The sequence below is a fragment of the Mycteria americana genome, chromosome 11, assembly GCF_035582795.1.
Source record: "Mycteria americana isolate JAX WOST 10 ecotype Jacksonville Zoo and Gardens chromosome 11, USCA_MyAme_1.0, whole genome shotgun sequence".
NCBI lineage: Eukaryota > Metazoa > Chordata > Aves > Ciconiiformes > Ciconiidae > Mycteria > Mycteria americana.
This window is the reverse complement of record NC_134375.1, coordinates 12116705-12144552: the sequence shown is the minus strand read 5'-3', so window position 1 is coordinate 12144552 and position 27848 is coordinate 12116705. Positions and strand designations below refer to the sequence as shown.

Here is a 27848-nt window from a genome sequence, read left to right as displayed (position 1 = left end):
GATGGTGCCGCCGCGCCGGGGCGGCCAATGGGGGCGCAGCCCATCAGCTGACCGGCGGCGCCTACCCAGGTGCGCGCCGGCGGCGGCACCACAGAGCGGGCGGTGGGCACCGGCACCGGCTCCGCATCCGCATCTCCCCGCCGCCGCTCGGCCCTTCCTCCAGGAGGGAGGGAGGAAGGAAGGGAGGAATCCCGCCCCCCTACCCCGTTTTCACACCGCTCCGCTCCGCAGCTCGGCGCGGTGGGACCGCGGATGTGCCGTCCCCCGCGCAGCGGCCGCCGCGGGCAGCCCCGGGGGAGAGCCGCGGGTGAGCCGGCAGCGATCCCCGGCCGCCGGTAAGTGCCTCCGCCGAGCTGGGGGGAGGGAGGGAGCCGGGCCTGCGGGGGAGCGCCGCGGGGAGCGCGGTGCCCGCGGGGCGCTCCACTCCGGGCCGCCGCGGTGCGATGCGGTGCTGTGCGGCGCGGCCCGGCCCGCCCCGGCGGAGGTCCCCGGGGGCCCGGCCCGGCCCGCACGGGGCCGTGAGGGAGGAAAGTTTGCGGTAGCGGCCGCGCCCCCGGGGGAGCCGGCGCCCCCCGGCCGCCGCTTGCCTCTGCCGGGAAAGTTCCAGCGGGCAGCAAGGTTTGCCGTGCGGACGGCGATTTCGTACCGCACCGGGACCACCCCGGGGCTGCGGGCCGCTTCGCCTCGGACCTGCGGGCGACGGGGACGGCGGATGCGGTGTTTCCGCGGAACAGCGGGGGCTGCAGCATCGCCCTCCTCCCCGCCGGGCGCCCCGCTTTCCCCCGCTTCAGTTTCGCGGTTCATCGCCGCTTCTTCCTGACCGCGTGGCCCCGGTTCCCGGCGGCGGCCGCGTACCTGCGCCGGGGCGCGGGGGGAGCGCGGGCGGGCGGGGAGCGGAGCTGGTGCCGCCTGTGCGGCAGGGCTGCCAGCGTCCCCGACCTCCGATTTGCATGCAAATGGGAGTGTATCCTGGCAGATGTCTTGCCTCATCCATTCACACGGAGGAATGCGAAAAGACAAGGAGTCCTCAGTGCAACAATAGCCCTTAAGAAAACGGCATAAAGGCGCAGTGTGAGCGGGGCTGCCCGGGACCGGCGGCTCCGCCACCTTCCTCCGAGGGCCGGGCGCATTGTTCGCGGGCGGAACGGCCGCTTCGCACCTGTGTTACTGCGGCTCGGTGGCGTTTCCAACTCGGCGTGTGGCCGGGCTGCTGCACGGCGGGGCCAGGATCTCTGCCCCAGCTGAAGCCGCCTCCAGCCGCGGCTCCGCCGGCTCCCTGCCGCACCGGGAGCGGGTGTGGGGCTTTGTTGGTTTTTGGAAGTCGGTTGCCTAACGATGAGCGGGGAAAGGCGGAGAGGCGGCCGCGGTCTGGGCGCGCAGCCCGGCGCAGCGGCGGGGCCCTCCCTGCGCGGCCGCGCAGCGGGACAAAGGGCGGCCGGCCCGGCCGGCCCCGCTCGCCGCGCCTTTGTTGGGGGCTGCCGGCTGTCAAAGGGGCCATTGAGCGCCGGGGGCTCGCCCCCGCCTCGCAGAGCCCCTTTGAGAGCCGGGAGAGAGCGCGCATTGTGCCGGCGGGCTCTGTCTTACCGGGAGAAACACGACAGATGTTGGCCTGCTATTTTACATCTTCCCCGAAGTTATTTAGTGCTGGTTCGGTGCGTTTCTCCCACTAGGCGATGGAAGGAAAAGTAACAGGATCGAGCTCAAAGTAGGAAATAACGCTGTCCAAAGGCGAGCGATCACGCACACGATGCTTGTATTGTTGTGCTGGCACTGCGTGATAGTCCCCAAGTAATGAATCTCTTCAGTAAAAACTAGTTTGTGAACCTTTAAGTCTTTTCCTTACGGACTTAGGGGATGCCTATAAAAAGAACTTGGTATTTCTGAACAAGACTATAAACCTTTTATGGAGAATAATTTCGATGTATGTGAGGTGATCTCACAGATGCTTTAAACGACCCAAGTCACATACCGCATCAGTCCCACTGTTGTCTGAAGGGTCCTACCAAAGTATGTCCAAAAGTCTTGCAAGTTGGAATTTAAAGATAGACACGCTGAGAGACAGAAAAAGCAACGCACGAAGCTTCCCAGATGACAAAGTAGTTAAGAGTACGGGATTTGGTATGTGCGATCGGGCTAGGGCTCTTTCACCGGGTGTACCTCCTCAGCTAGGGCGAGCGCGCGGTGCCAGGACGTCCTCCCTGTCCCACAGCGCTGCGGCAGCGTATCGTACCGTGGCCCGAAAAGAGTGAAACCTGGGCTTGGAAACTTTTGCCTTGACAGCTAAGAAGTTATCTGAATAAAATTTTGTGTAGTCCCTATAAAATTATATATCCTAGTAGGCATTTTGGACTTTAACAGACCACTTACTGTGATGACTGTGAAGTATTTTCCATTTACCTAGAACAGATGTGAATAATACTACTTATTAAAGGAAATAGGGTCTTGCATCAAATTGTAGAGATTATAAAAGGATAAAAACTTTTTCATGTTAACTGTGAAAGACCTTTTTTTTTTTTTAATTGACATGAATAATGCTGAGCGCATCCAAATGTATGCTGCAAAAAGAAACTTCTGTTCAGTCTGACTTACCAGGGCTCAGACAACTGTGTAGGCACAGATCCAGCTCGGAGGCTAGGAAGCCTTGGTTTAAAACCAATCATATGTGCATCTGATTCTAACTCGTGCAGAAAACGTGATCATTTAAATAAGCATTAGTTAAAACTTTCCTCATCATATCAGAAATAAACAGTTAGTACCCCTCAGTCTTTGAAGAAATACTAATTGTCACTGGGACGGGGAGCGCGGTGCCTCGGTGGCGGAGGAGGCAGCCCAGGCGGAGGTAATGCTGCGGCCTTTTGTTTTACTTTGATACAGTATCGTGGCACTGCAGAAGCCAGGGAAAACTTTTGCTAATCGGCGTGCTGTATTCCTGCTGCATCCGCCTGTCAGCAGGCTGCTGCTGCCAAGGCAGGCGGCAGCTACCAGCTCTTGATTATTTTTTTTTTTTGTAGGGACACTTAAAGCACCTTGGATGAATCATAACCCCAGTCAAGTATTACTGGTACTGCAGCTTGCATAGTTTAGTATTTACTGAGAAGGTACTTACTTGCATTACTGAAGCTACAGAGTTTTGTTGTTGTTAGGGATGATATAAACTCCAAGTTCATTTAAACAATAATTTTTGATTTTTTAAAAAAATTTCTTGTATGAATTGTTTTGAAGCTTTTATTTCTGTTAATGATATCGATGAGTAAAAAAAGGGGGTTTTGCTTTGGTAGATGGGCTAGAGCTCTAGGCCACATTATTTCTGCCTCTTTTGGATCTGCTGCTTCCCCAGGCGAACGCCTTGGAGCACGCCTGGTCCCAGGTCGGGCTTTGTGTCAGGCTCAGACTAGGATCAGGCATCAGCAAAAGACAAAACCAAAGAAAAAAAGTTAAGTGACATTTACAGAAGAGCACTCGTTGTTAACAGCATTTATTTTATTTTTTTTTCAACCAGCAAACTAGCAAGATGCTGAAAATGTTTACTGAAGACCCAAACATTTTCAGAAATAAAACCCACTTTCTTTTACTGCGCACTTTGTAACTACGGAGGTGACTGTTCTTTGCAGCCCTGATTAATATAAATGAGTTGTAATTTTCTGACCAAGCCATCCTAGTTCACATATATTATTCCATTGGCAGACATGTGGTCGCCACAGCTGTCCCCTCATTTGTGTATGAAATGGAAACACTGGTGGCATTTGTAGGTTACCATAGTTACACGAACAATACACGTGTGAGGCTTCATCCTGCCAAGCTCCAGATTTTTTCCTGGCAGACATTTTGTAGACACAGAACTGAAGAAAATCTATGTAAAGTTTTTGGAAGCACATAAATCCGTTTCTCCTCCTATCTGTTTATGTAATGCTAATTGACAGGGAACCTGCGTTTCAGCCTCGCGACAGCTGATTTTTGCATCTTCTCCCAGTTGGAAATGCCATCATGGGAGACGCGTGGTGCTCCCAGGAATCCTAAAGTCCAGGTTCCAGTCAAGAGCAGTTAAGTAAGTAGCAGGATCAGGCCTTAAATGCTATGGCAAATACAAAACACATCTTTCTTAAAAATAACTTGCAGCACAGTGAGGTCTACACAAAAGCCAACTTTGGAGGTGAAAGAGCTCTTCTCCCACTTGTGTTATGCAGGTTGGCAATGCCTGTCGGGTTCCCGGAGGAGCAGAGAGGCAGGAAGGAGCCAGCCCCCCCATGCCGGCTCCCTCAGGAGCATCTGCAGAAATCCAAGAAAGCACACTGAAAAATATTCCCATACTCAGTTTTGTCTCTGCAACTAACATGTGCTCACTACAGGAAGAAAGATGGGCAAGAAAACCATGGAGTTGGCTTAGAAACTGATTTTGTTGGTATGTCACAAAACTAGTAAATAATGGTGTTTCTCTAAGAATGGAGTGCTGAAATTCTGCAAAGAGAAATCGAAGGACTACTTTGATAAGCAGCAGTCTACTGAGGATGTGCTTGAGTTAGTCAATGATTTTTCCAGTCTCATTCTTTTCCCGTAGCTGAGAAATTAAGTCTTCCACTAATGGACTTCATAAGGTCAGGAACAGAACGTGCCTCCATACAGGTTTAAGAGGTACCCAGATTAAAGTTCTTCTAAAACCCATTCTCTTATTCATTGCTGCTTAAAGCCCTCCAACTTTATTCAGATTTTGTTTTCCTATTTAGATATCATCTTTCACTTTTCTACATATGGCACTGAAAGAAAATACTGGACTGGCCTATTTTGTATTGGCCTGATTCTCCTCCTGTTGAAGACAGCAGAAGTCTTTGGCATCAGTGGGAAGAGTTAGTCGCTGCTCTTAAATTCTACTGCAAAATGTTTTTATAACTTCACCTTCTAATTCACAAGATCTTAATTTGGCGATACAAGCCAGTATTTTCTTGACTTTTCAGCTGGCTGAATTATCAAAAGAACGGGACCTGGTTTTTACCTGGAGCACAGTTTCTGAAGATCAAGTATTTGAGATGGAGTAGATACATATTGCTTTTTTCTTTTCTTTTTAACTTAAGAACAATGGGGCAAAGCACTTGTAAGTAATGCTCTTGAAATATTTAACAGGATGCTGTACTGAGAATGCACAGAAGTTATAAAAGTGCCATAGAGAAACACCTCTTTCCCGTATTTTATTTGGTACAGTGGTCTCGCTCCATAATTCTCTCTCTTAAGGTGCCGCCCTTTAGTCCTCTGTGGTAACACAGGACAGTATTTTCCCCGGCCACTTCACAAACCGAAGCGGTCCATTTAACACGGGAGGCAAGGAATACTTACGGGTTTTATTTAGAAACTTTAGAGGTTGTCAGCATCTCATTTCCAGGTATTTAATTTAACAAACTCTGGCGATTCCAGCAATTTATGTGTCTGTCAGCTTTGATTAGAGCAGGAGTCCCAACCGCTTTTTGAAGCCAAGCCCCCCTCAAGGTATTTGGCAGGGTTTGCCTCTCACTGGTTACTCCAGCGGTAGCAAACGCCGGGACGGCAGCGCTCACCTCTGCGGGGGCCCGTGCGGCTGCTCCCACCGATGGCTCAGTGAGTGTCGGTGAGGTGCAGCCCCTCACCTACATCCAGCGATATCCAGCAATGTCCCACAAGGCAGGGCAGGAGGCAGGGGTGGGTAATGTGCGGGTGGCTTGTGTGGAGAGGGCTCTTCTTGCATTGGAAAGGAGCAAAACCCCAAGCAGGTGTCAGGGTGGGTGGTGCTCTTCATGCCACGATGCTCCAGGAGCAGGACTAGAGTAGGATCTACCCACCAGCTTGTTTCTCCACCGCTGTGGGTGGGAGCCGTCACTGCCCCGTCCCGCTGGAAGCCCCATTTCCTTGGGGACCACCTGGCTGGGCACGTCCCACTTCTGAGACCAGCGTTGTCAACTGGGAGTCACTTGCTTCATCTCGAAAGAGCTGCTTTTGTAGACAAGCAGGAGGTCTGAAAGTCAAGTGCAGGACTGAAAAATGGCACAGCTAATACTGGGATAGAGGAGACTTTTGTAAGGATGTGTCTGGTACGTCCATCTGACGCTCCTTGTGCTTTACTGAATATTATCTTCCAGAAATACAAAGTTCTGGTTTGATATAGACATATGCAATACCAAAGATGTTATACAGTTAAGGCTGAGACCAAAACCACGTTCCCCTGTGTTCAATGCATACCTTTCAAAACTGGAGAAACTCCACCACTGACAATGCAGTTAACCCAGATCTCCATCTCCGTAACTACCGCCTTTGTCTCTTTCACTGGAGTATTTCACCAGAGGTCACTAGTCCTTATTTTATCAGAGGCAGGTTTTAAAGATAATATTAATAGTTTGGAGAAGACTAGGGGCTGTTTCGGTTCATGGGAAATGTTCCCTGGGTTTCTCCTCCATACTGGAGTCTGATATATCATCTACTCCTCAATGCCTAATTTAATTGATTTATAACTACTTCTGTACAGTCAATGTAACTTGAGTCATCAAGCAAAATGCAATCTTTGGAGTTTGTCTTTATGTAAAAACTGGATTTACACTAAACTCCTCGCTAACCCCCAACTGCAGCAGCACGACGAGCACTGCACAGGGTACCTGCGCTTCCAGGACATGCACTGCGATGCCAGCTCAGCTCCCCGGGCAGTCAAAACACCCGTGTTTGCGTATGGTCCAAGAGACTTGGTCCACTCAAACCAAGCCCAGGTCTCTGTAGTTTTCAGGGGTTGGTCAGCAACATGGTGAAGAATCAGACTAAGTAACTTCTAAGAAGCACACAAAAGTTATTTGGAGAGACTTATTGAGCTTGTCCAAAATTTGGTAGAATAGCATTTTATTTTTTTATAAAATATCAATCAAGGCTTGGATTGTCTTTTTGTAATTTGAAAGTGTTTATCATTGATACAATGAATCCTACATTTTTTGTTATTTCATGCATCGTATGATTTATTTGATTAAGCAAGTCCAAAAATACCTAGTAAATGCATACCTTGCTAATGTGGTGCATATAATTACTAGGCTGCAGATGAGCTACTGATTGGCCTTGCTAAATTTTTAAATTACAAATGATCCATCACTGTAACAAATAGAGTAAATATTGATAGGAGATCCACCACTCATAATAGGCATTGCAGTGACTTGTAAATGCATTGCAAAGATAACTTATTTTACCATAGATGAACAACCAGTTAAGTGAACCAGTTGCAAAAATAAAAGTTTTTAAATAGCTGCTTGAAAACAGGTCTTTAAAATGGTTTCATCGTAGTATAAGGCACTGAGTAAAACCTGGTAAGTGTTCTTTATAAATTCATTGGCAAATATTTTTCCTTTATCTTTTTGCCCCCTTTAAGTGAAACAAGTCTAGTGTATACAAATTAAACATTACTGTGCCTGAATGAATCACCTTAATTAGGTAAAGACTTTATCTATAAAGCATCAATAACTTAAAATTTTGAGAGAAATAACTTCTATGTTTTCTGCAATAGGCAGCAATTTTAGTACCTCTATATTTTGCGAGTGCTTATGAAATAAACCCATCTGTGGAAAAGCTGCTGACTTTGCTGTGATAAGACTGAGGACTGAAGCTACAGGAGCAATTTATAGGTCTATTCTTAAACATACAAATACATTAAATATGAAGTATTTTCTCTCTCTCTCTCTTCATCTCAGGAACTTCTCAAAGCAAGACTGTGATCTGTTTTCTGCATGAAAGTTAGTCTCAAAATTTAGGTGATACTTGAGATAAAGAGAAATAGCTAAATATAGGCTATTAGTATTTTTACCATTCTTGGTTGAACGAGCCTTCCTTTCCTGATGATGTGGCAGATAACCTGCTCTACATTCCAAGCAATACTACTGAAACAATTTTGGAATGAAATAATGATGGAAAATGTATACGCCATAAAACATGTATTTTCTCAGTATGGTGTAATGGTATGGTGGGTTATAAGTTGTGAATGAAAGAAGGAGGTCTTCAGAAAAATGAAAAAAACTGCATGTAGAAGCCCATTCAAAACTGTGGCAAGACTTGTGAAAAGGGGTAGGGGAGGGTCATGTAATACAGCTATCTAACTGGAGAGAAAATAACTCTCTTCTTAGATCAGAGTAGTACCAAACCCAGATCTGTGGCCACTTAATGGAATTACTTCTATCCTGTCTTGATTTGGTTGAGTTCCAAATCTTTGCCTTGGTGCTAATAGCCTTTATATTAGATCTCAGCACCTCCCATGATAAATCCATTTATTTTGTTATTGGAATGTTCACAGTCTTGAGTGAACAGTAAGGTGTCTCCATATCAGTCAATTCAATATATGGTTTTATTAACATTTATATGTAAATACAGCTCCAACAGAGAATTTGATCTTGTGAGCATATAACTCCTAGAAAAAAAATCAATAAGTCTATTTTATTCTAAGGGCTTAAGTCTGCGTAAGCACACTACATGTATAAACTGCGTAGATATAGATGTAGGCTAACAGCAAAACACAGTTTAATACTTAATCACTAATAACTGAAAACTAAATACATAGTACAACCACAGGAAATGGAATTATCAAAGTAGAGTGTAACAAGGACCAGAAAAATATCTCTCTTTTTTTTTTTTTTTTTTCCTGCTTGAAGATAAACAATTGAAGCTATAGATGGCTGGCTTATTACATACACATACATATACATGCGTACATACAACTTTTTAATAACAAGTTTTATGCATTTCCTACAGCCAGCACTATTATGTTGATTTTATAAATACATACTGAGATACTGCCTCATTTCAGTTTTTATTTATTGGCTACCATTTCTAGCACAGGATTTTTTGGCATCCTTTATGGTAGTAACAACTACTTACACGCCGGGGTCTTTCCCAACTGTGGGGGATCCTAAATGACTCATAAAACTGGAGTTTGATCTAGAACTGTGTAGGAAGCAAAATAATCACACTGCCAGAAAGCCAGTCAGCAAAAAGAGAGGAAGAGGATTTTCTGTTGCTTTGTGAAAATCCTGTGGAGTTCTGGCATCCATATTTCTCATGGTTAAAAATATTTCTTGTGTGCTCCTTATTTCATTATTATTAACACTTCACTTCCACTAGCCAAGCTGCCTTGGCTCTCAGAGTAGTCAAAAACCAAAAAGGAAATTCTACTCCAAAATCCAACCCAATCTCTTAATGCCCTTGTTCCTCTTTTAGAGCTATTTCACGTTTTTAAAAAAAATTTTGTTTGTACTGTACTGATTTTGATAGATAGTAAGAAGCAGAGATTATCTGAGTTGTTCTAGTATGAAATCCTCGGGAGGTAGGTGCCCCCATGGGTAACAAGATGTTCAGATCCTTCCATGTGTTTCTGAGATCCCAAGTATGCCAAGACTGAATTCCATTTCTGTTCTTTAAATACGATTAGAAGATGAAGCAGTATTTCTCTAGTCTTGGTCCTCTTTCATTCTTCAGCCAGCAGATACACTAATTGCAAAAAATAGTTGGAACAGGTCTTTCAAAATTAGTTATGCTCCGTAAATTTTAGACACTGTACAAGCTAAAACCAATTAGGTTTAAATTCTCCCTCGTATTTAAAATATACAGAAGGCTATGAATGCATTGCAGCATGTGCAGGTGGAAATGAAAGAATTTCCACAGCGGTTTGTCCTCCATCGACTGCAGGTAGTTGTCCTGCATTTCAGTGCAGAAGGGAAGAGCTGCAAGGAAGGTCTCATGAAACTGGCTTTTAACCTGACAGTGTAAGTTACTTGGCTGACTGTCAGGAAAGCTGATCTAGTCAAATAATTTTACCTGCTAATTATGTGGAGGGAGGATAATGATCACAGACATGATTCTTCTCCATCACATGAAATAAAAGCTTTACTACTGCTTTCATATTGAACACGAGCAGACCCTGGGTAGCAGGACATGAAAACTAGAGTCATGGGCAAAAAAAGAACAGCCCATATTGTCCCAAGAGTAATCTATTTTATGAAAGTAAACATAGTAAAAAAGTAGGTAAGTTGGGTTTCTAATGTAAGAATATTACTACTGCACAAACATATCTTGCCGTTCACGTTTTCAAGGCTTTTAAATGGTTTTATGAGTGTTTTTCTTTCCTAAAGAAGAAACAAACAGACTATATAATTTGACAACCCACTGTTTGGAAAGCACTTATTATTCCTGATGTTTCTAATATGACTTGTTAATGGTAATTTGTAAGAGATTTTCAAACAGATGACAGAAGCTGGGTTGCAATTCCATGGTTGATTTGATGGGCCATCAATATACAGTAGCTGTACTCTGTATGGTATCTAGCCCCTTGTACTCGAGATCAGTATATGAATGAAAGTAATTTTTCTCTCTCCTGCAAATTTACTTCAATATTTTAATGAAAAACATTGTATCAGATACAAGTCTTAAGAATAAACCCCCATAAATTACAAATTTTAAAGATTTAATACGCTGTTTTCTGCAGTGCAGGCATTATGAATAGGATGCTCTTCACATTTCTTCTGTGGAGATAAGACTAGTATTTTTCAAAAGAACACAGATAAAGCACGCTAAGGTTGTCCTGAAATACAGCAAATTGCCTTCTCACCAGAGCTTTCCCTAAAATTAAATACTGACTTTATTTTGATGGAATGTGTGTACAGACAAGAAGAAAAAGGAGGCATTATTTGCAGGGGGAAAAACCCCCAAACCTTAAGTATTATAAATCCCTGAGGATGTGTTTTGAAGTTTTCTACCATTATTACATGTCCTATAGGCCCTTGTTTTTGTCTTTGCTTTGAATAACAAGCTCGCATTTTCAGATTTTGGTATGCTGTTTCAACTGACTTCTATCATTTTTAGCTTGACTCTTCTGTATTTTACACAATTCAGGCTTGTAAATAGCTTATTTCCTGATGACATCAGACACTTTAAAAACCTCAATATAAAAGGCTTACTATCAGGCATGATTCCTCAATATTTTCCTAAAGAGACAGGACTGCACTTGTGAATTTGATTCCTGGGAAAGGAGCCCCCATTCTGTAGGTGAGCTGTAAATATCCTGGTTAGTAAACTCCAAGTCCGAGTCTGGCCTCTTTCTCTAGGATGTACAAGGTCACTGATGGTCTTGACTGGAGTAAGCCCTGATGTTAGTAACACAACATTTTAGACCAGGTTTTGTGTTGTGCATGCTTGTGTGCTTTAGTGGGCGCACATACATATTCATGCGGCAGTACTTAAATGCCTGCCTCTCTCCTAAAGCACTGTCAAAGGTTATTGTTCACCTGTAGTGTGGCACCAACAGCTCAGTTTTTCTCTCTGGAAAATGGGTGCATATAGAACTGCAAAGGCCCTACTGCAGCTCAAAGCAAGACAAGTCACTTTTTACCTCCAACACACACACAATACCCTCTCCTTAAACTTGTCAAACTGTCTTAATCTGACCATAATGAACTCAACCTGAGCTCATTATGGGCCAGTTCATCTCCAGCGTTGCTTCTAGCATAAGTAGATCTTCAGGCTGTATCTTTGCCAGACCAACCAAGCCAAACTCTTTGTGTCACCTGTCTAAACAGGCTCTTCCTTTCCCTGACTATGGACTTTGTATTGATCCCAGTCTGAATTTGGTTTTCTTGATCACCATGTTCTAGCTGAAGCCTCACCAGTTCTTATGCCTTGGCACTAATACTCGGTTGTTGCAGTACACTCCAGATCTGGGCATGGATGCTGGGCTGTCTAATGTGCATTTTCCTAATGACCCACCTGAATCCAGGATGCAGCAGCTCAGGACAAGTTTCCCTGAACTGACTGATGATGGAGAGTGTTTATATGGCAGTAGTTTCACAAATGATGATGATGAGGAAACAAGAAAGCTGCATGAGTCATTAGCAGAACATTAGCACAACAGACAATTTTCCAAAAGACTAACTACATTACTTAGGCTCAATATATGAAAATGTTTCTGTGGAGAGATGGGTAGGTACTGTGGATCTGTATGTGCTTCTGGCTCACAGCAAGTGCAAAATAAATTGCTTGTCTTAGCCCAAGGTAATTTTCTTCATGTATCTGATCCCTCAGACTCTTACCTAGGCATATTTAGTATATGTGGCTGCCAACCAACATTTATGCTGATGCTACTTGCAATATAAAAGAAATTTGCAAGAATGAACCACTTAATGGTGGAAAGAGAAGATTTTCTGTGGTAGTATTGCTGTTTCAAAACAGACATCCAAATATCCATGTGCAAATATTGTTCCTTTTTCAGCAATTTTTAATAGTGACCGTTAATACAGTTGTCACGGAAGTGACAACACTTTATCTTCCTATTACCAAGAAAAAAATGTTTAACATCTATTTTTTCTAGTTAGCAAGTTATGAACACTTTTTATGAACAGTTTATTTCATGATTGTCCCTTCATAGTCTCCTCTTACTGCACTGTGGTCTTAAACGTACTTTTGCTTTGGATTGCCTCAACTACTAGACAAACTCTCATCAGCAAGGCTACAGCTGCCAGCACACACCTCTCTCCACCCCACAGGAATGCTGAAATGAAGGATCTTTTGCTCCATAACCAAATACTCCCCCATTATGATTTCTTGGGCCAAACAAATTCTCACCGTTAAGCAGTTTTTGCAACCTAGCTGGAAAGGGGAAGCCCTGCACAAACTCTCCCCACTGCATTTCCAGGATGGGAGACACCGGAATGATGCTCGCATTTTCTGCTCACAAGAAACATGAACAAGCTAATTTCCCAGACAGCTGCTGTGGGTTTGCTTGCTGACAGAAGTGTGGTTTCTTAATGTACTGGGTACTGAGAGGTGCTATGGAAAATGCATTTATTTAGCCCCTAGTAAAATATCTCCCTCCATATCTCTCCCATAGAATCATAGAATGCTTTGGATTGGGAGGGACCTTTACAGGTCATCTGGTCCAACCCCCCTGCAAGAGCAGCGACATCTTTACTTAGACCAGGTTGCCCAGAGCCCCATCCAACCTGACCTTGAATGTTCCCAGGGATGGGGCCTCCACTACCTCTCTGGGCAGCCTGTTCCAGTGCTTCACCACCCTCATTGTAAAAAAATTCTTTCTTAAATCCAGTCTAAATCTGCCCTCCCTTAGTTTAAAACCTTTGCTCCTTGTCCTGTCACAACAGGCCTTGCTAGAGTCTGTCCCTGTCTTTCCTATAGGCCCCCTTTAAGTACTGGCAGGCTGCTATAAGGTCTCCCCGCAGCCTTCTCTCCTCCAGGCTGAACAACCCCAACTCTCTCAGCCTGTCCTCGTAGCAGAGGTGCTCCAGCCCTCGGATCATGTTTGTGGCCCTCCTCTGGACCCGCTCCAACAGCTCCATGTCCTTGTGCTGAGGACCCCAGAGCTGGACGCAGCACTGCAGGTGAGGTCTCACCAGAGCAGAGCAGAGGGGCAGAACCACCTCCCTCGACCTGCTGGCCACGCTGCTTTGCATGCAGCCCAGGACACAGTTGGCCTTCTGGGCTGCGAGCGCACATTGTCGGCTCGTGTCCAGCTTTTCGTCCATCAGTACCCCCAAGTCCTTTTCCGCAGGGCTGCTCTCGATCACATCATCCCCCAGCCTGTATCGAAACCGAGGACTGCCCCGACCCAGGTGTAGGACCCTGCACTTGGCCTTGTTGAACCTCCTGAGGTTCACACAGGCCCTCTTCTCCAGCCTGTCCAGGTCCCTTTGGATGACATCCTGTCCTTCTGGCGTGTCAACTGCACCACTCAGCTTGGTGTCATCTGCAAACTTGCTGAGGGTGCACTTGGTCTCGCTGTCAATGTCATTGATGAAAATATTGAACAGCACTGGTCCCAATATGGGCCCCTGAGGGACACCACTTGTCACCGATCTCCATCTGGACATAGAGCCATTGACCGCTACCCTCTGGATGTGACCATCCAACCAGTTCCTTATCCACTGAACAGTCCACCCATCGAATCCATATCTCCCCAATTTAGAGAGAATGATGTTGTGGGGGACTGTGTCAAAGGCTTTGCAGAAGTCTAGATAGATGACATCCATTGCTTTTCCCCTTGTCCACTGATGTGGTAACTCCATCGTAGAAAGCCACTAGGTTGGTCAGGCAGGACTTGCCCTTGGTGAAGCCATGTTGGCTGTCTCGAATGACCTCCCTGTCCTCCATGTGCTTTAGCATAGCTTCTAGGAGGATCTGTTCCATGATCTTCCCAGGCACAGAGGTGAGGCTGACAGGTCGGTAGTTCCCAGGGTCATCCTTTCTACCCTTTTTAAAAATAGGCACAATATTTCCCTTCTTCCAGTCACCAGGGACTTCACCTGACTGCCATGACTTTTCAGATATCACGGGGAGTGGCTTGGCAGCTACATCAGCCCATTCCCTCAGGACTCTGGGATGCGTCTCATTGGGTCCCATAGACTTATGTATGTTCAGGTTCCTCACATGGTCATGAACCTGATCTTCCCTTACAGTGGGAGGGGCTTTACCCCCCTGGTCCCCAACATGTTGTCCATTGACTCGAGAAGGGTGAGGAGAGCAGTTGCCAGGGAAGACTGAAGCAAAAAAGTTGTTGCGTACCTCAGCCTTCTCCTCGTCTGTTGATACTGGGTCACCATTCTTGTTCATCAGTGGAGGTACGCTTTCTTTAACTTTCCTTTTCTGGTTGATATACCTGTAGAAGCCCTTCTTGCTATTCTTTGCATCCCTTGCCAAGTTCAGCTCCAGCTGTGCCTTGGCCTTCCTGACCCCATCCCTACACAAGCGGGCAGCGTCCCTACACTCTTCCCCGGTTGCCTGTCCCTGCTTCCACTGCCTGTGCAGTTCCCTCTTGCTCTTTAGTTTGACCAGCAGGTCTCGACTCAGCCATGCTGGTCTCTTCCCTTCCTTGCCTGATTTCCTACATCTGGGGACTGAGAGCTCCCCATGGAGCTCTCCCTAATGGGGATGGTTAATAAATTAACCATTATTTCTGTTGATATCAAGTTACCAGCTGTTATGACTGTTGTAGTGGTTTAGTACACTAGAAAATATGAATTTATTAAATGAGGGGGAAGGCAGAGAATGCTAAAGGCTGTCCCTTACAAGCTCAGTATCTCCCGAAAGAAAGGTATAATACCCTCTTACTGTTTAGGGGAAGCTTCCCCACACAGTGTTTTTAAAAGAAATTTTAAACACAGAATTAAAAGAAGTGCCATCAATCACATGAGCCATATTAAATACCATTTTCAGGGGAAAAAAAAAAAAGATTTTGTGATATGACTCTGTCCTAAGGGAGGTTTTGCGGACTGATACTCTCCCTTAATCCAAAAAGCCAGGAGCCACTGCTCTGTGCCTGCTCCGGAACTGGTGTTTCTTTCAGAAACATTCCCTGGCCTTCAAAAGCCAAAATCTTCTGAACTGATCCCCTGACTTGTCTTTGGCTTGGACTGCACTTGGTTGTTTGTTCTATATGAAAAAAAGAACAAGTTAATACAAAAAGGATCTCGCTGGGTAAAATGCTGAGATGTCTAGCAGGAAAGGGGCACACACTAACACTCAAATTCTTCTCAATTCAGTCTCACTGCTTCCAGTGAGAGTTGGGAACTTTTCCAGGAGCAATCCCTGGTTTATCCACATGGACTTGGTGATTGGTGGCTATTTGGAACTGCATACTGTCACAGATTTTGTTTTCAAAACCTGGCTGTCCTCCAGCTTATCCACCAAAAAAAGAAAGATTTCCGACATACGTATCTTGTCTAGTTTTTATTTGGAAAGATGTGATTATAATTCTAGATAGGACTTCAGAACCTGAGAAGAGTCTAACAACGGGAAACATAGTCTTCCAGCAAAAAACATGATGTTATTTTATTCCTTTGGATACTAAGTGTCACAGAGGTGTCTGGGACCAGTCCTGCCAACACTGCGAAGACTGGAAAACTGAGACATCCAGGGACAAAGGGACGGCTGCCAGTGACCGCTCAGAGAGCTGGCAGCTTCTTACAAACATGAGAGCTAAGATGGCCAAGCATATCATATATAGATATAAACTGCAGAACAAAAGCAGCCATTGCTATTTAGTTATACAAAAAGCTGCAGTGCACTTTTTCACTGATAACGGCTGCCTCTTTAGTTTTTATCAGAGCGACGGATGGGGTTTTATAGCATAAGCAGCAGATAAAGCAGAAGTCCATGACTTGGCTTTTCCCTCATGCTGTGGCCTCTGGGCTGCCATTCACAGAAGCACAGCACTAAAATGGACTGGGGCATGCGGAGCCGATTGGAATTTACTTTTTGATTACACTGGATTTTCATTTACAGCTTCATTCAAGCTGCCCTGGGCTGGGAGAGATTGGAGACAGTAATGTGCAGGTCATTTCTAAAGAACATTTTCCAGTTAAAGAAAATTAAATCCATTTGCAGTAGAAAATAGCTAGAGAAGAGAAAGTGTCACTAGTAACTTGTAAAATCATATGTCTACAATGATTATAAACCCAGAACTCTATTCAATAAAACCAGAAATGCTTTTTTACCAAGGATGAACAATAAATGTAATGTGCAAGTAAGAGGATATAAATATTCAACAAAGGAAGGATCGAATTAGTTTTTTTCAAAATCTAGATGTGCTCCAACATATTTTAAAAGAAGCTTTGAAGTCTTTTTCAGGCAGTTTCGTTTTTAGAGTATTAGATGATTCATATAACTACATCAGAGCTAAATCAGTACTAAAAAATCATTAGGGCCTACAGCTTTATAAGGCATGGACTTCTTTCTCTTCGTCTACTTAGAAAAAAGTTACAGGAGAGACTCTGAAGGCAGGAATGTTTGGAGCAATACTGCCTCTTGTAGTGGCATCTGGTTTGGTGCAGGCTGTTGCCCCCGGCCGTGCTGCTCCCTTTCGTGCCTCACTGAGCCAAGGCTGCAGAGCTGGACCAGAGACATCTCCCTGCGCAAGGGAACAGCCCGCGGGTAAACAGCCCACCTCCAGTACCTGTCCGAAACTGTTACCAGATGAAATCACTGCCTGCATTACTAACTGGCAAATATTGTAATTTGAGAAATCTGGAATTAAATCAATTAAACTTCAGACGTCGTCAATATTCCTAGAACTGTCTAGTTTGGGTCACCTACAAATGGATTGTAATTGAGAGAAGCATCCATTAAAGTCAGCATACCTCACTTTATGCCAGCCTCCTCATCACTCTATGTTAATATATTCCTTACTATTACAGTGCCGTTAGGATTTATTTTTCTTAATGCAGTTAATGTCTTACTCAATTCCTCCATCAGTTGAAAGTTATTTGAGAAGGAATGTTTGTTCTACATCTGGCTTTTCCCCCTCCAGCACGGTCTTCTCAGCTCTCATTTAAGTCTCAGCTACCAGAGAGAAAATCTAACTCAACAGGGTCAAATGCTTTCTGGCTAACATTCCTGTTTCCCTTCCTCCAAAATACAACCACAGAACAAATAACAGCATGCCAAAATAAAAATACTATTTGGTGTGTTCTACTTAGAGCATTATATCAGAATCTGAAATAAAATACTGTAATTTCATTATTTAATATGCTGACCAGATTTTGAAGTAAAAGTGTTGTATAAATTGTATTCCTGTCACCACTATCTAGATTACTATTTTAAAACTGTTTTTAAAAGCTGTATTTAGCTTTATTATTTTATGTAGTAGTATCTTTTGTGGGTTTTGACTAGGTTGACTTCACTACGTTCTAATTGAAAAAGATGCTATTTCCTGCTTTCTGCTATTACATTTTATCATTGTTAGGTACGCTGTCTCAGATATAGCACAACTTGATTATTTTAGTTACACAAAAAGACAAAACATTTGTTTGAGAAGTCTCAACTGCAATCATTAAAGCATGAGATTTACAGTGTCGCCTTGAATTTCAAGAGGTCTGCTCTTTAAATCCTTATTCAGATTTGTTACATGCCTTGCTCGCATATGCTTTGCATTTAATTCAAAGCTTGCTGAACACAGGCACTAACCTGTTTAACCTTCACTGTGAAATACTGTAAAGGTATACTTTATCTGCCAATATTGATGTGCACAACGAGCCAAGAGGAATACTGCTAAGCATGTGAAATCACCACCACAAAAGCACTAGTTGGAGAAAATCAGTTCATGCAGCATCACCGTCACTGAAGCAACATACTTCTGAACTGGAGGATAGGCAGCTGTTGTATTTAACACCACAGGCGCCAAATTGCACATTTTTACACATACACATACAGAAACTCTCAAAACTGTATCCATGCTTTTTACAGCAGCAGTAATAGATAGGTTTGCAGATAACAAACTGTTTCCCGGAGCTTACTTTTTCAATAAAGTGAAAATGAGAAAGATTTTAGTAAGAGCTTACATTTTCCTTGAATATGTGTTTAAAGATCCACGACACAACAGATTTTCTGAGGTACACTGGACACTGTTGGGTTAATTTAAACTTACTCTTGCATGAATAACTTCAGGCTAAAGAGAGATAAATTGTGTGGTTTACATAGTAATTTGGAATTGTGATACACAGTTCATGTATGATGCACAATGCAGTACAAACAGCTAAAATAAGGACGGTACATTCATTTAATCAAATTTACTGCTATTGTTTGGTGCTTAGCTGGATTAAATCTAAGCTGTTATCTGGAACCAATTTGATTAACTCGGAAGAATTTTGGCAAAGTTCATATGCATTTAGCTTGAAACTTATAAACCAACATCTTCCTGAGCCTTAATTCCACACACCTGAAATCCAAGCTTTGGGGACGGCTCTGGTACCCTGACTCCCATCGGGATTATGCTCTGAACACTCGTTTGAGACATAGCTGCGCTCACAAGCATATCTGCGATCTTTAGCATTTCTCAAGCCATTCAAACAGATATTGCAGAGTAAAACTGAAAGGTATCCAAAAGTTTTATTTTCAGACGATTGCATACATTGTTCCACTCACTCACTTGGGAACTATCAGAGAGTTTTCTCATGTAAATCCCAAGTAGAAGAGAGTTCCAAACCCTACATAACTTAACTACACCAGATCAGGATTTTCATAAGAGACATGAATGTTAAAATAATGATTGTTTTCAGATATTTTTCTTTAAGGGATGAAGAAATTAAATAATATATGAACTGTATACGAGATGAGCATAACTTATACCCTAATCTGTTTTCAGGAACATCTTCAGACACTGATTTGCAGAAGATTCTGGAACACAGAGGAGCAGCTAGGAGTCTTCAGACCATTTCTTGTCTTCTCTAAACTCAGAACATCATCTTTCACCTTCTGGATGTCCAAGCCTTTCACCTTAAACTTCAAGCTTTACATTTTCTGCCTGATAACAAATTAGCCTCTCAATCTGTTATTTTAAGGGGCTGGGGAGCTGAACTCAGTAGCTGACCAGCATGGCGAAGGTTAGAGTTGTTTTAACTGTTTGCCAGTTGGTGCTAGAATTGTTAATGAATTCATTAACTGAGTCTTCCATACAGAGTAACGAATGTCCACAGCTTTGTGTATGTGAAATCAGGCCATGGTTTACACCACAGTCAACGTACAGGGAAGCCACAACAGTTGACTGCAATGACCTTCGATTAACAAAAATCCCCAGCAATCTTTCCAGTGACACTCAAGTCCTTCTGTTACAAAGCAACAACATCGCAAAGACCACAGATGAACTCCAACAGCTATTTAATTTAACAGAATTGGATTTTTCACAAAATAACTTCACAAGTATCAAAGATGTGGGGCTCTCAAATCTCACTCAACTTACTACTTTGCACCTGGAGGAAAACCAGATAACGGAGATGACCGACTACTGCTTGCAAGACCTTTGCAATCTTCAGGAGCTGTATATAAATCACAACCAGATCAGCAGCATTTCTGCAAATGCATTCTCTGGCCTGAAGAATCTTTTGAGATTACATCTCAACTCCAACAAGTTAAAGGTTATTGACAGCCGTTGGTTTGATTCCACTCCTAACTTAGAGATTCTCATGATTGGAGAAAATCCAGTGATTGGAATATTAGATATGAATTTCAAACCACTCTCAAATTTAAGGAGTCTAGTTTTGGCAGGTATGTATCTCACAGACATTCCTGGCAATGCCTTGGTAGGCTTGGATAGTCTTGAAAGTCTTTCCTTCTATGACAACAAATTGGTAAAAGTTCCTCAGCTTGCGCTTGAGAAAGTTCCAAATTTAAAATTCCTGGATCTCAACAAAAATCCGATTCATAAAATTCAAGAAGGTGATTTTAAAAACATGCTCAGATTGAAAGAGCTTGGAATCAATAATATGGGAGAACTCGTTTCTGTTGATAGGTATGCGCTGGACAACCTGCCTGAACTTACAAAGCTTGAAGCCACCAACAATCCAAAGCTGTCTTACATACATCGTTTGGCATTTCGCAACGTTCCTGCCCTGGAGAGCTTGATGCTGAACAATAATGCCTTGAATGCAGTCTACCAAAAGACGGTGGAATCCCTTCCAAATCTGCGTGAGATCAGTATCCACAGTAACCCGCTCAGGTGCGACTGTGTCATTCACTGGATCAACTCAAACAAAACCAATATCCGTTTCATGGAACCTCTATCCATGTTTTGCGCCATGCCTCCAGAATACAGAGGACAGCAGGTGAAGGAAGTGTTAATACAGGATTCAAACGAACAATGTCTTCCAATGATCTCTCATGAGACTTTTCCAAATCACTTAAACTTGGACATTGGCATGACAGTTTTTTTAGATTGTCGGGCCATGGCAGAACCTGAGCCAGAAATTTACTGGGTCACTCCTCTCGGCAATAAAGTAACTGTCGAAAGTCTCTCTGACAAATACAAGCTGAGTAGTGAAGGCACCTTGGAAATCTCTAACATCCAGGTTGAAGACTCTGGGAGGTACACCTGTGTTGCTCAAAACATAGAAGGGGCTGACACGAGGGTCGCTACTATCCGGGTGAATGGAACACTTTTGGATGGTACCCAGGTTCTGAAAATTTACGTTAAGCAAGCTGAATCGCATTCAATCTTAGTGTCTTGGAAAGTTAATTCCAATGTCATGACTTCCAATTTAAAATGGTCATCGGCCACTATGAAGATTGACAACCCTCACATTACGTACACTGCTAGGGTCCCAGTTGATGTACATGAATATAACCTCACACATTTACAACCATCTACAGATTATGAAGTGTGTCTAACGGTGTCAAATATCCATCAGCAAACACAGAAGTCCTGCGTTAATGTTACAACAAAAAATGCAGCTTTTGCGCTAGATATTTCAGACCAAGAAACCAGCACTGCCCTCGCAGCAGTAATGGGATCCATGTTTGCTGTCATTAGCCTCGCCTCCATTTCTGTTTATATTGCGAAAAGATTTAAGAGAAAAAACTACCACCACTCATTGAAAAAATATATGCAAAAGACCTCTTCAATCCCACTGAATGAGCTCTACCCTCCACTTATTAATCTCTGGGAAGGTGACAGTGAAAAAGACAAGGATGGTTCTGCAGAGACCAAGCCAACCCAAGTTGACACATCCAGAAGCTATTACATGTGGTAACTCAGAGGATATTTTGCTTCTGGTAGTAAGGAGCACAAAGACTTTTTTGCTTTATTCTGCAAAAATGAGAAGTTGAAGACTTTTGTATTTTTGACTTTGCTAGTTTGTGGCAGAGTGGTGAGGACAGGTGGATATTTCAGAATTTTTTAGTATAGCGTATCGCAATTGTTTGACACAAATGGCAGCTTCACCTAGCTTCCAATTCTTTTTTTTTTCCTTTTTTTAGTTATTGTGCTAAACTTAATGCTGTTCTAACTACAGTGCTGAATAAAATTAATGAGAGGCTGGGGTTACCCTGTGATTCAAAAGTAGCACAACCCCATTCTTCTGAAGCCATCAGTAGAGTACAGTATCCTGCAAAGCTAACATACAGTTTTGAAACTGCATTGAACGAGGTTTGTAACACTGGTCTAAGGACTCATACACTGAGAAAAGGAGACCTTGAATGATGTTAGTTGACTGTACTGTAATGTTGTATCAACTGATTTGAATGTTTTTGACTTTGAACAATGAGTTTTCTTTTTATTTTTGTAGTAGTTGAGAAGGCTTAGGTAAAGCTAACAGGAAATAGAAATATGTACATCCAATTTTTTAATGTAACAGACTAAATGTTAATTGTTCTCTTATTCTTTTTATTATATTTAGTAGACACTTTTGAAGAATACTAGAGTTTTGTTGTGTTTAAATCACCAACACATGGTGATTTAGTTTTGTTCTGATTTTTTATTTTAGAAGTCACAATAATGTATTGGGTTTAGATGTCACCAGTTTGACTGGTGATCATGTTTTGACGTAAAATATATCCAAAATGTTATATATAAAAATATTGTGGGTTTTTTCTCGATGGAATTATGTTTCAACAAAGTTCCAATTTTTTTAAATGCATTTATTTTAATAGCAGTGTTTTCTCTGCACTAGATGCAAAATATTGAAAATAATTTAATCAGAAAAATGTATGGGTACGGCTTTTGGACTGTAAGTCACATGCAGAATCAAAACTGTTTGGCATAAGGTACACAGCAAAAATAATTCACTGAGTGTGTAAAAAAGCATCTTCCTTTTTGTATACTTTTCTGTTTATAGTTTGAGCTAAGATACAAATGAAGCTGACATTTAGCTGTCATTATGATCAGTTAGGACAAAAAAAACCCCAACTCAGTGCTACCAAACTGAAATAAAACAGTTGAATCCTGGCATATACTTTAAAAAATAAAAGAAGTGAATTGGATTAACGTTCCTTCAAAAGCAGAAATTAAGATAGCTAAAACTAACAAGACAGTAATATGTTTGGGTCCAATACTGAACTGTATTTTTTACAGACTTAAAATTAACCAGTACTCTTAAGTATTTTACTGAATTAGTATGTTAGAAGTGCAAAAACTCAGAAAGCAGTGGTGTTTCTATGTGTGCACTGGGTATAATATAAATGCATAATTTACAGTTGAACCTACAGAAGCTTTGTACGTTGTCTTTTCTGAATCCATGAAAGTTTTCCGCAGGGACTGCACACGAGCCACAAGCAGGGTGGGCTTCTGGTGAAGTACGTGGTTACAGTTATAATACATACCTAATCAGCAAGCACAGAATTTTCTACACTTTATGACCAGTATCAATGTGCAACTTTTTACATGTTTTTACATACCAAATACGTTCTTGGTAAGTAAAAGTTAATTGTTAAAATAATGGATGTGCCTGGGTTTTGAGGTTGTTTGGCGTTTTTTAACTCACTAGCTTCTTAAGTATATCAAAGACCCCTCCCAAAAGTTACAAATAGCTTAAAACTTCTTTTTCCCCTTCAGCCAACTGTCTAAAAATGAAAAAGTTATCAGCATAGTTTCACTAATAAGCTGCTTTGGTGCAAAAACTTCAGTACGTCTCTTGGATACATGCCTTGTTGATCTTGCATTTCAACATAAAGCTGAGTGAAGCTATTAATTATGCATTTAAATCAAGCACTTACGCTGCTATACACAATCTTTTGTACGTTCATGAGATCTCGTACATTTTTAATCATGTGACAATTAGATGTTGGGATTAGGCAAGTGTCTTCTGATCATGCAGAAGTAGCATGGTGGAAGCATTTATTTGTCACCTTCTGCTGTATTTGTTTCTAATGTTAATGGAAAATTTCCTCTTGCCTTCTTCTCCAGAAAAGCTTCAGAGCAATAATTATCATCTTGTCTATATGCTATTCTAACCTTAAAACTGCCTCTATTATTATAGCAGGCATGATGAATTAAAACAGAGATCTTTTTGGCAGTGAAGATTCACTCTACTTTTTCCAGAGAAAAGGACACAGTGAGGACAAGGTTGACAGCAAAATTATGGCTTCCAACTTGCATGACATCATAAAATTGTCTTTAGAAAAGAATTAATTGAACACATGTCAGATAGCACAGAGCAAGCCCCTTTCTCCATCATCTCCTCAGCTTCCAGCAGCACTTGAACAGCTATACCATAAATACTAACAAAGATCATGCAAAGCCCACGGTGCTCTACCTGAGCCTCCTATCGAACCTGTGGAAGAACACATCACTTTCGGTCCAAGGTGTTGGTTCACCAGTCACTGTAAGCTAACCTAGGCATGGGGCTGCCCTCCAAAACAGCGATCCTGCTCTTCCTCCTCCCTGTCCCCACCTCCCATCCTCAATTACACACAACTTGGAAATCTGCTTGCCTTCTGAACATGCTCATGTTGACCAGTCCCTGCTGGTGAAGACAGACCACACCAAGAACTTTGCTCTGTGTGCATATGTGTGGCTGGATTTGTTTTCACCTGGCTATCTTCTGCAGTTTGGGCAGTTTCAGAAACACAATGTCTGGCAAAAAGGCAGGTGGCAGGGACACGTGGCCACAGAGCAGGACAAGGCAGCACTCAACAGTTTGATCAGCAATCACCAACAGTAGCTGGGGGGGGTATGGGAAGTAAAGCAATGTTTAACATGTTCCTTTCCACTGGGGAAATAACGGGCCTTTTGTTCCCTGCAGACCTATTTGGCAGTTTTATGTCATTTGTTATCTTCTTAGAGCAATGCTGTTGAAGAATAGCAGGAGAAAATGGCCTTATGACAGCCATACACTTCTCCAGGATGTGCTGATCTGCAGTATTTCAGGGTAGCTGATGTTGCTGGGACTCCAGGAGAGAGATGCAGGTTACCTGAGAGCAGCTGAGCAGCAAGAAGCACCTAGTGAATACAGTATATTCTGCACACACAGCCAGCAGTCATAAGTATTTTCAGCCTTGTAATCTGACCCCTTAGAATTCTGTACAGATCCCCTGGAAATTTAAAATTTTACTAATAAAAGAAAAAAGTGGGTAAGAGATTAATCAAATGTGGCATATAATCTTAATAAATAACCTTCAATCTTGTGCTAGCAATTTTGTGCTTGCAGTTTATTGTGAGCAAAAATAAAAATACTGTGCCTAATTGCCTTCAAAATGTATTTGCATCTACTGTTCACTGAAGACAAAAAAACACCCCCAATTTGCTCAGAATCAGAGATTAAGACTGGCCACTTTAAAAACAGTATGGGAAAAAACATTGTTATCTTTCATTTGGCTAACAGTTTAGAAATGCTGTGTAAGAGTAGGTATTTCATACCCAACTAAACTTCTGCAGTGTTAATTCCACTTGGTTGCCCAATAATAAAATATTTCAGTCCCCTGAAGAGTAAATAGCTCACTCAAGTGTGGTGTGCAGTATTCCAGCTAAATCCACTTTTCATTTCCTCACCTAAATCATAATATCCTATTGGATCGAGAGAGGATTATTTTCACCCATGAACCAAGGCTCATACTGGATGTGGTCTTGGAATGAAGGACACAAATACACCGATACTTTCATAGAGCTACAACCTGCCCTCCAGCCCTGCCTCATGAATACGTACTCATTTAGTTACTAAAAGAAGGTTATGAAGAGAAAAGGCCAACAGTTTGGACCACTGGTTTCATACATGGGGTAAAACTGGAAATAGGTCAGCAAATCTGGGATCCAGTGAGAAGTGCATAAACTTACCCTAATGCCACTGACAAGCTGGGATGTAAGTGATAAAAGGAGCATCTTTTTGCATTCAAATTAGGGAACTCCTTTTGCTTTGTGCTGGCAACCTTGAAAACAAGACAGGACCAACCACTGCAATGAAATTCCCAAAATTCAGTGGGATAAGCAGCTGGGGGCTACTTCTGCAACGTCTCCACCACAGCTGATGCACCCTGTATGGGAACAGGACAAATCACTGGGGGCATTTCTCTTCCTAATCATCTCACCATCCTGCAAAGCATCGTGATGGACATGTGCACAATGGGCGAGTCATGGTGGAAAAGCACACAGGCATATGGGACCAGTGCCAGAAGGAGCTGTTACACAATCCACCCGACACACTAGGAGTAGCTGTTTGTTACACTGTGATCCTGTTCCACGACCCACCACCGAAATGAATGCCATGAACTTCTGCTGCCACTGGAATTTGCCTTCTCACGCTCACCGTGCTGACAGCACAACCGCTGCAGCCCCAGTGCCCACAGCTACGGAAACCCCAAGACTGAAGGGCAAGGTGAACGTGCTACCATTGAACTTCTTTCTTCAGGAAAACCCAGAGTGCCTGAGCTGGAGATATCAAATGCTGTTACACATAGCCCTTGTTAAAATACTGGCACTGTATCCCTGCAAAAAAAGATACTGCCGCTACCAAAACCCCTAGATAACATTTCTTTGCAGTGTCATACAGAAGTGAATGTTCTGTGTTTCCCCTGAACTGTCAACCTTTTAATCTTCTCCTTTTCTGCTCTTTCCAACTACTGCAATTTTTTACGTTTGAGAACTTTTATCCACCCACTCTCTCGTATGTTTGCTCTGTAGTCGGCCTTTCCCCGGTCTCATCCTGCCCCATGCCCTTCTGCCATTCAAGGGCAAATCCTTCACAGCCTTGGTCATCACGAGATCTCAAAAGATTACTCTAAAGGAATTCTAATTTGTATTTAACTTTGCAGCTACCTGTTTTCTCCGCCAGCCTTTCTCCCTTCACCTAATTCTTACCCTGTTTTTCTTTCAGCCATTTCCGTTTGGAGACCTCAATTGCTGTTGACTGTCAGTAAGAGTCAGATCAAGGATGCGATTCCGGCAGGCAGTGTTTCAGTGCTACCCTGCCGCCTCCCCATTTACTGCTAATGCACAGAACTTTCGCTTCCGCTTAGCAAAAACCCTGAATGTCTTCCCATGTCTCTCTGCTCCAGTTCTCTATCCACCCTTATTTGTGAGCACATTATGACCCTCTGTTTTCTACTGGTATGAAAGCAACAAAAGACTAATTTTTCTTTCTAGTAAGGTACAGGAGATTTACCATAAAATTTGTACTATTGTGTATTTATGTCAAGTAGACCAAAGGAATGCTGAAACATAATAAAAGACTCATAACAACAGTTTTTGAAATACATGGAAATAAATTCTTTGGAAAAGCTGGAACTGATCATTAAGTAAAATTTTCAAAAGCAACTAAATGACTTAAGAGCTTACATCTCATTAACTTCAGTAGTACATTAGGTGCAAAATCAGGTAAATGAGATTTTTCTCAAGTGCATCTGGAAGTATTAACTTTCCTTAAATTCTGAGCAGCTGTGAAACATTTTCTGTGGAATCTTATAAGATGAATTTTTTTCAAAAATGACTTGACACCATAATTTTGATCTCAGTTATGGGGGTGGGGATGGGATTTAAATCCTGTTATCCTCCGTGGAGTTACTGATTTGCAGTGATCTAAATAAGGTCTATGTCTTTAAAACTGCAGTTCCAGGTTTCTGCTCACAATTGGAGTAAAAGTTCTTGGCAGATTTTTTAAACAGTAGCTTCTCCTACTGCAGCCTATTCTGCTGGACTTCATTCCAAGCAAGAATTAATGTATCAGAACTAAGATCAGGGTGGGGACCAAAGAAGAAAGATCACTGGAGTATTGACTACTTTCAGTTTTGAACAAGATCATTTAATGTGAACAACCCCAAAGACTCTGTGGTGTGTTTAAGGACTGTGTACAACCTAGTAATGCAGGTCATTTACAAACCCATTGCTCTAAAACATGAACAAGAGAAAGCATTCGTAACTAATTTTTTTGGTTTCAAGTATGAAATTACCCTTTTACCCTTCATAGTCCGTTTGAAGAGTTCTCTATAATAATAAAAAAAAGGATTCTACATCCTATACTCAATTACATGTTTGTCTTTCACTGCAAATCAAAGCACACCCAGAGAATACAGAAGATGTACAGCCAGCTGCTGCAGCCTGGAATGAATGCTTTCAGCGAGACCAGGAAGAAACAACCGCAATCCACACATTAGAGGTTTAAGTGGTGACA

At 42.6% G+C, this 27848-nt stretch overlaps 1 protein-coding gene across 2 annotated transcripts; it reads left to right on the top strand.

Annotated features, from left to right (window-relative positions):
• Positions 1–27848, top strand: LRRN1 (leucine rich repeat neuronal 1). 2 transcript variants are annotated; one of them, XR_012777437.1, is made up of 3 exons: positions 1–335; positions 19124–21898; positions 26556–27122. XR_012777437.1 is itself a non-coding variant. In XM_075513916.1 (2 exons), the coding sequence occupies exon 2, from the start codon at positions 19353–19355 to the stop codon at positions 21501–21503; it is 2151 nt and encodes a 716-aa protein (XP_075370031.1). In that variant the 5' UTR covers positions 1–335; positions 19124–19352; the 3' UTR covers positions 21504–27848. The 2 variants fall into 2 exon arrangements, 1 of the variants encoding a protein (XP_075370031.1); XM_075513916.1 differs by having other exon boundaries at positions 19124–27848.

What these genes read in the sequence shown, in the direction of transcription:
- LRRN1 (XM_075513916.1), top strand. Translation starts at nt 19,353, where the DNA reads ATGGCGAAGGTTAGAGTTGTTTTAACTGTTTGCCAGTTGGTGCTAGAA.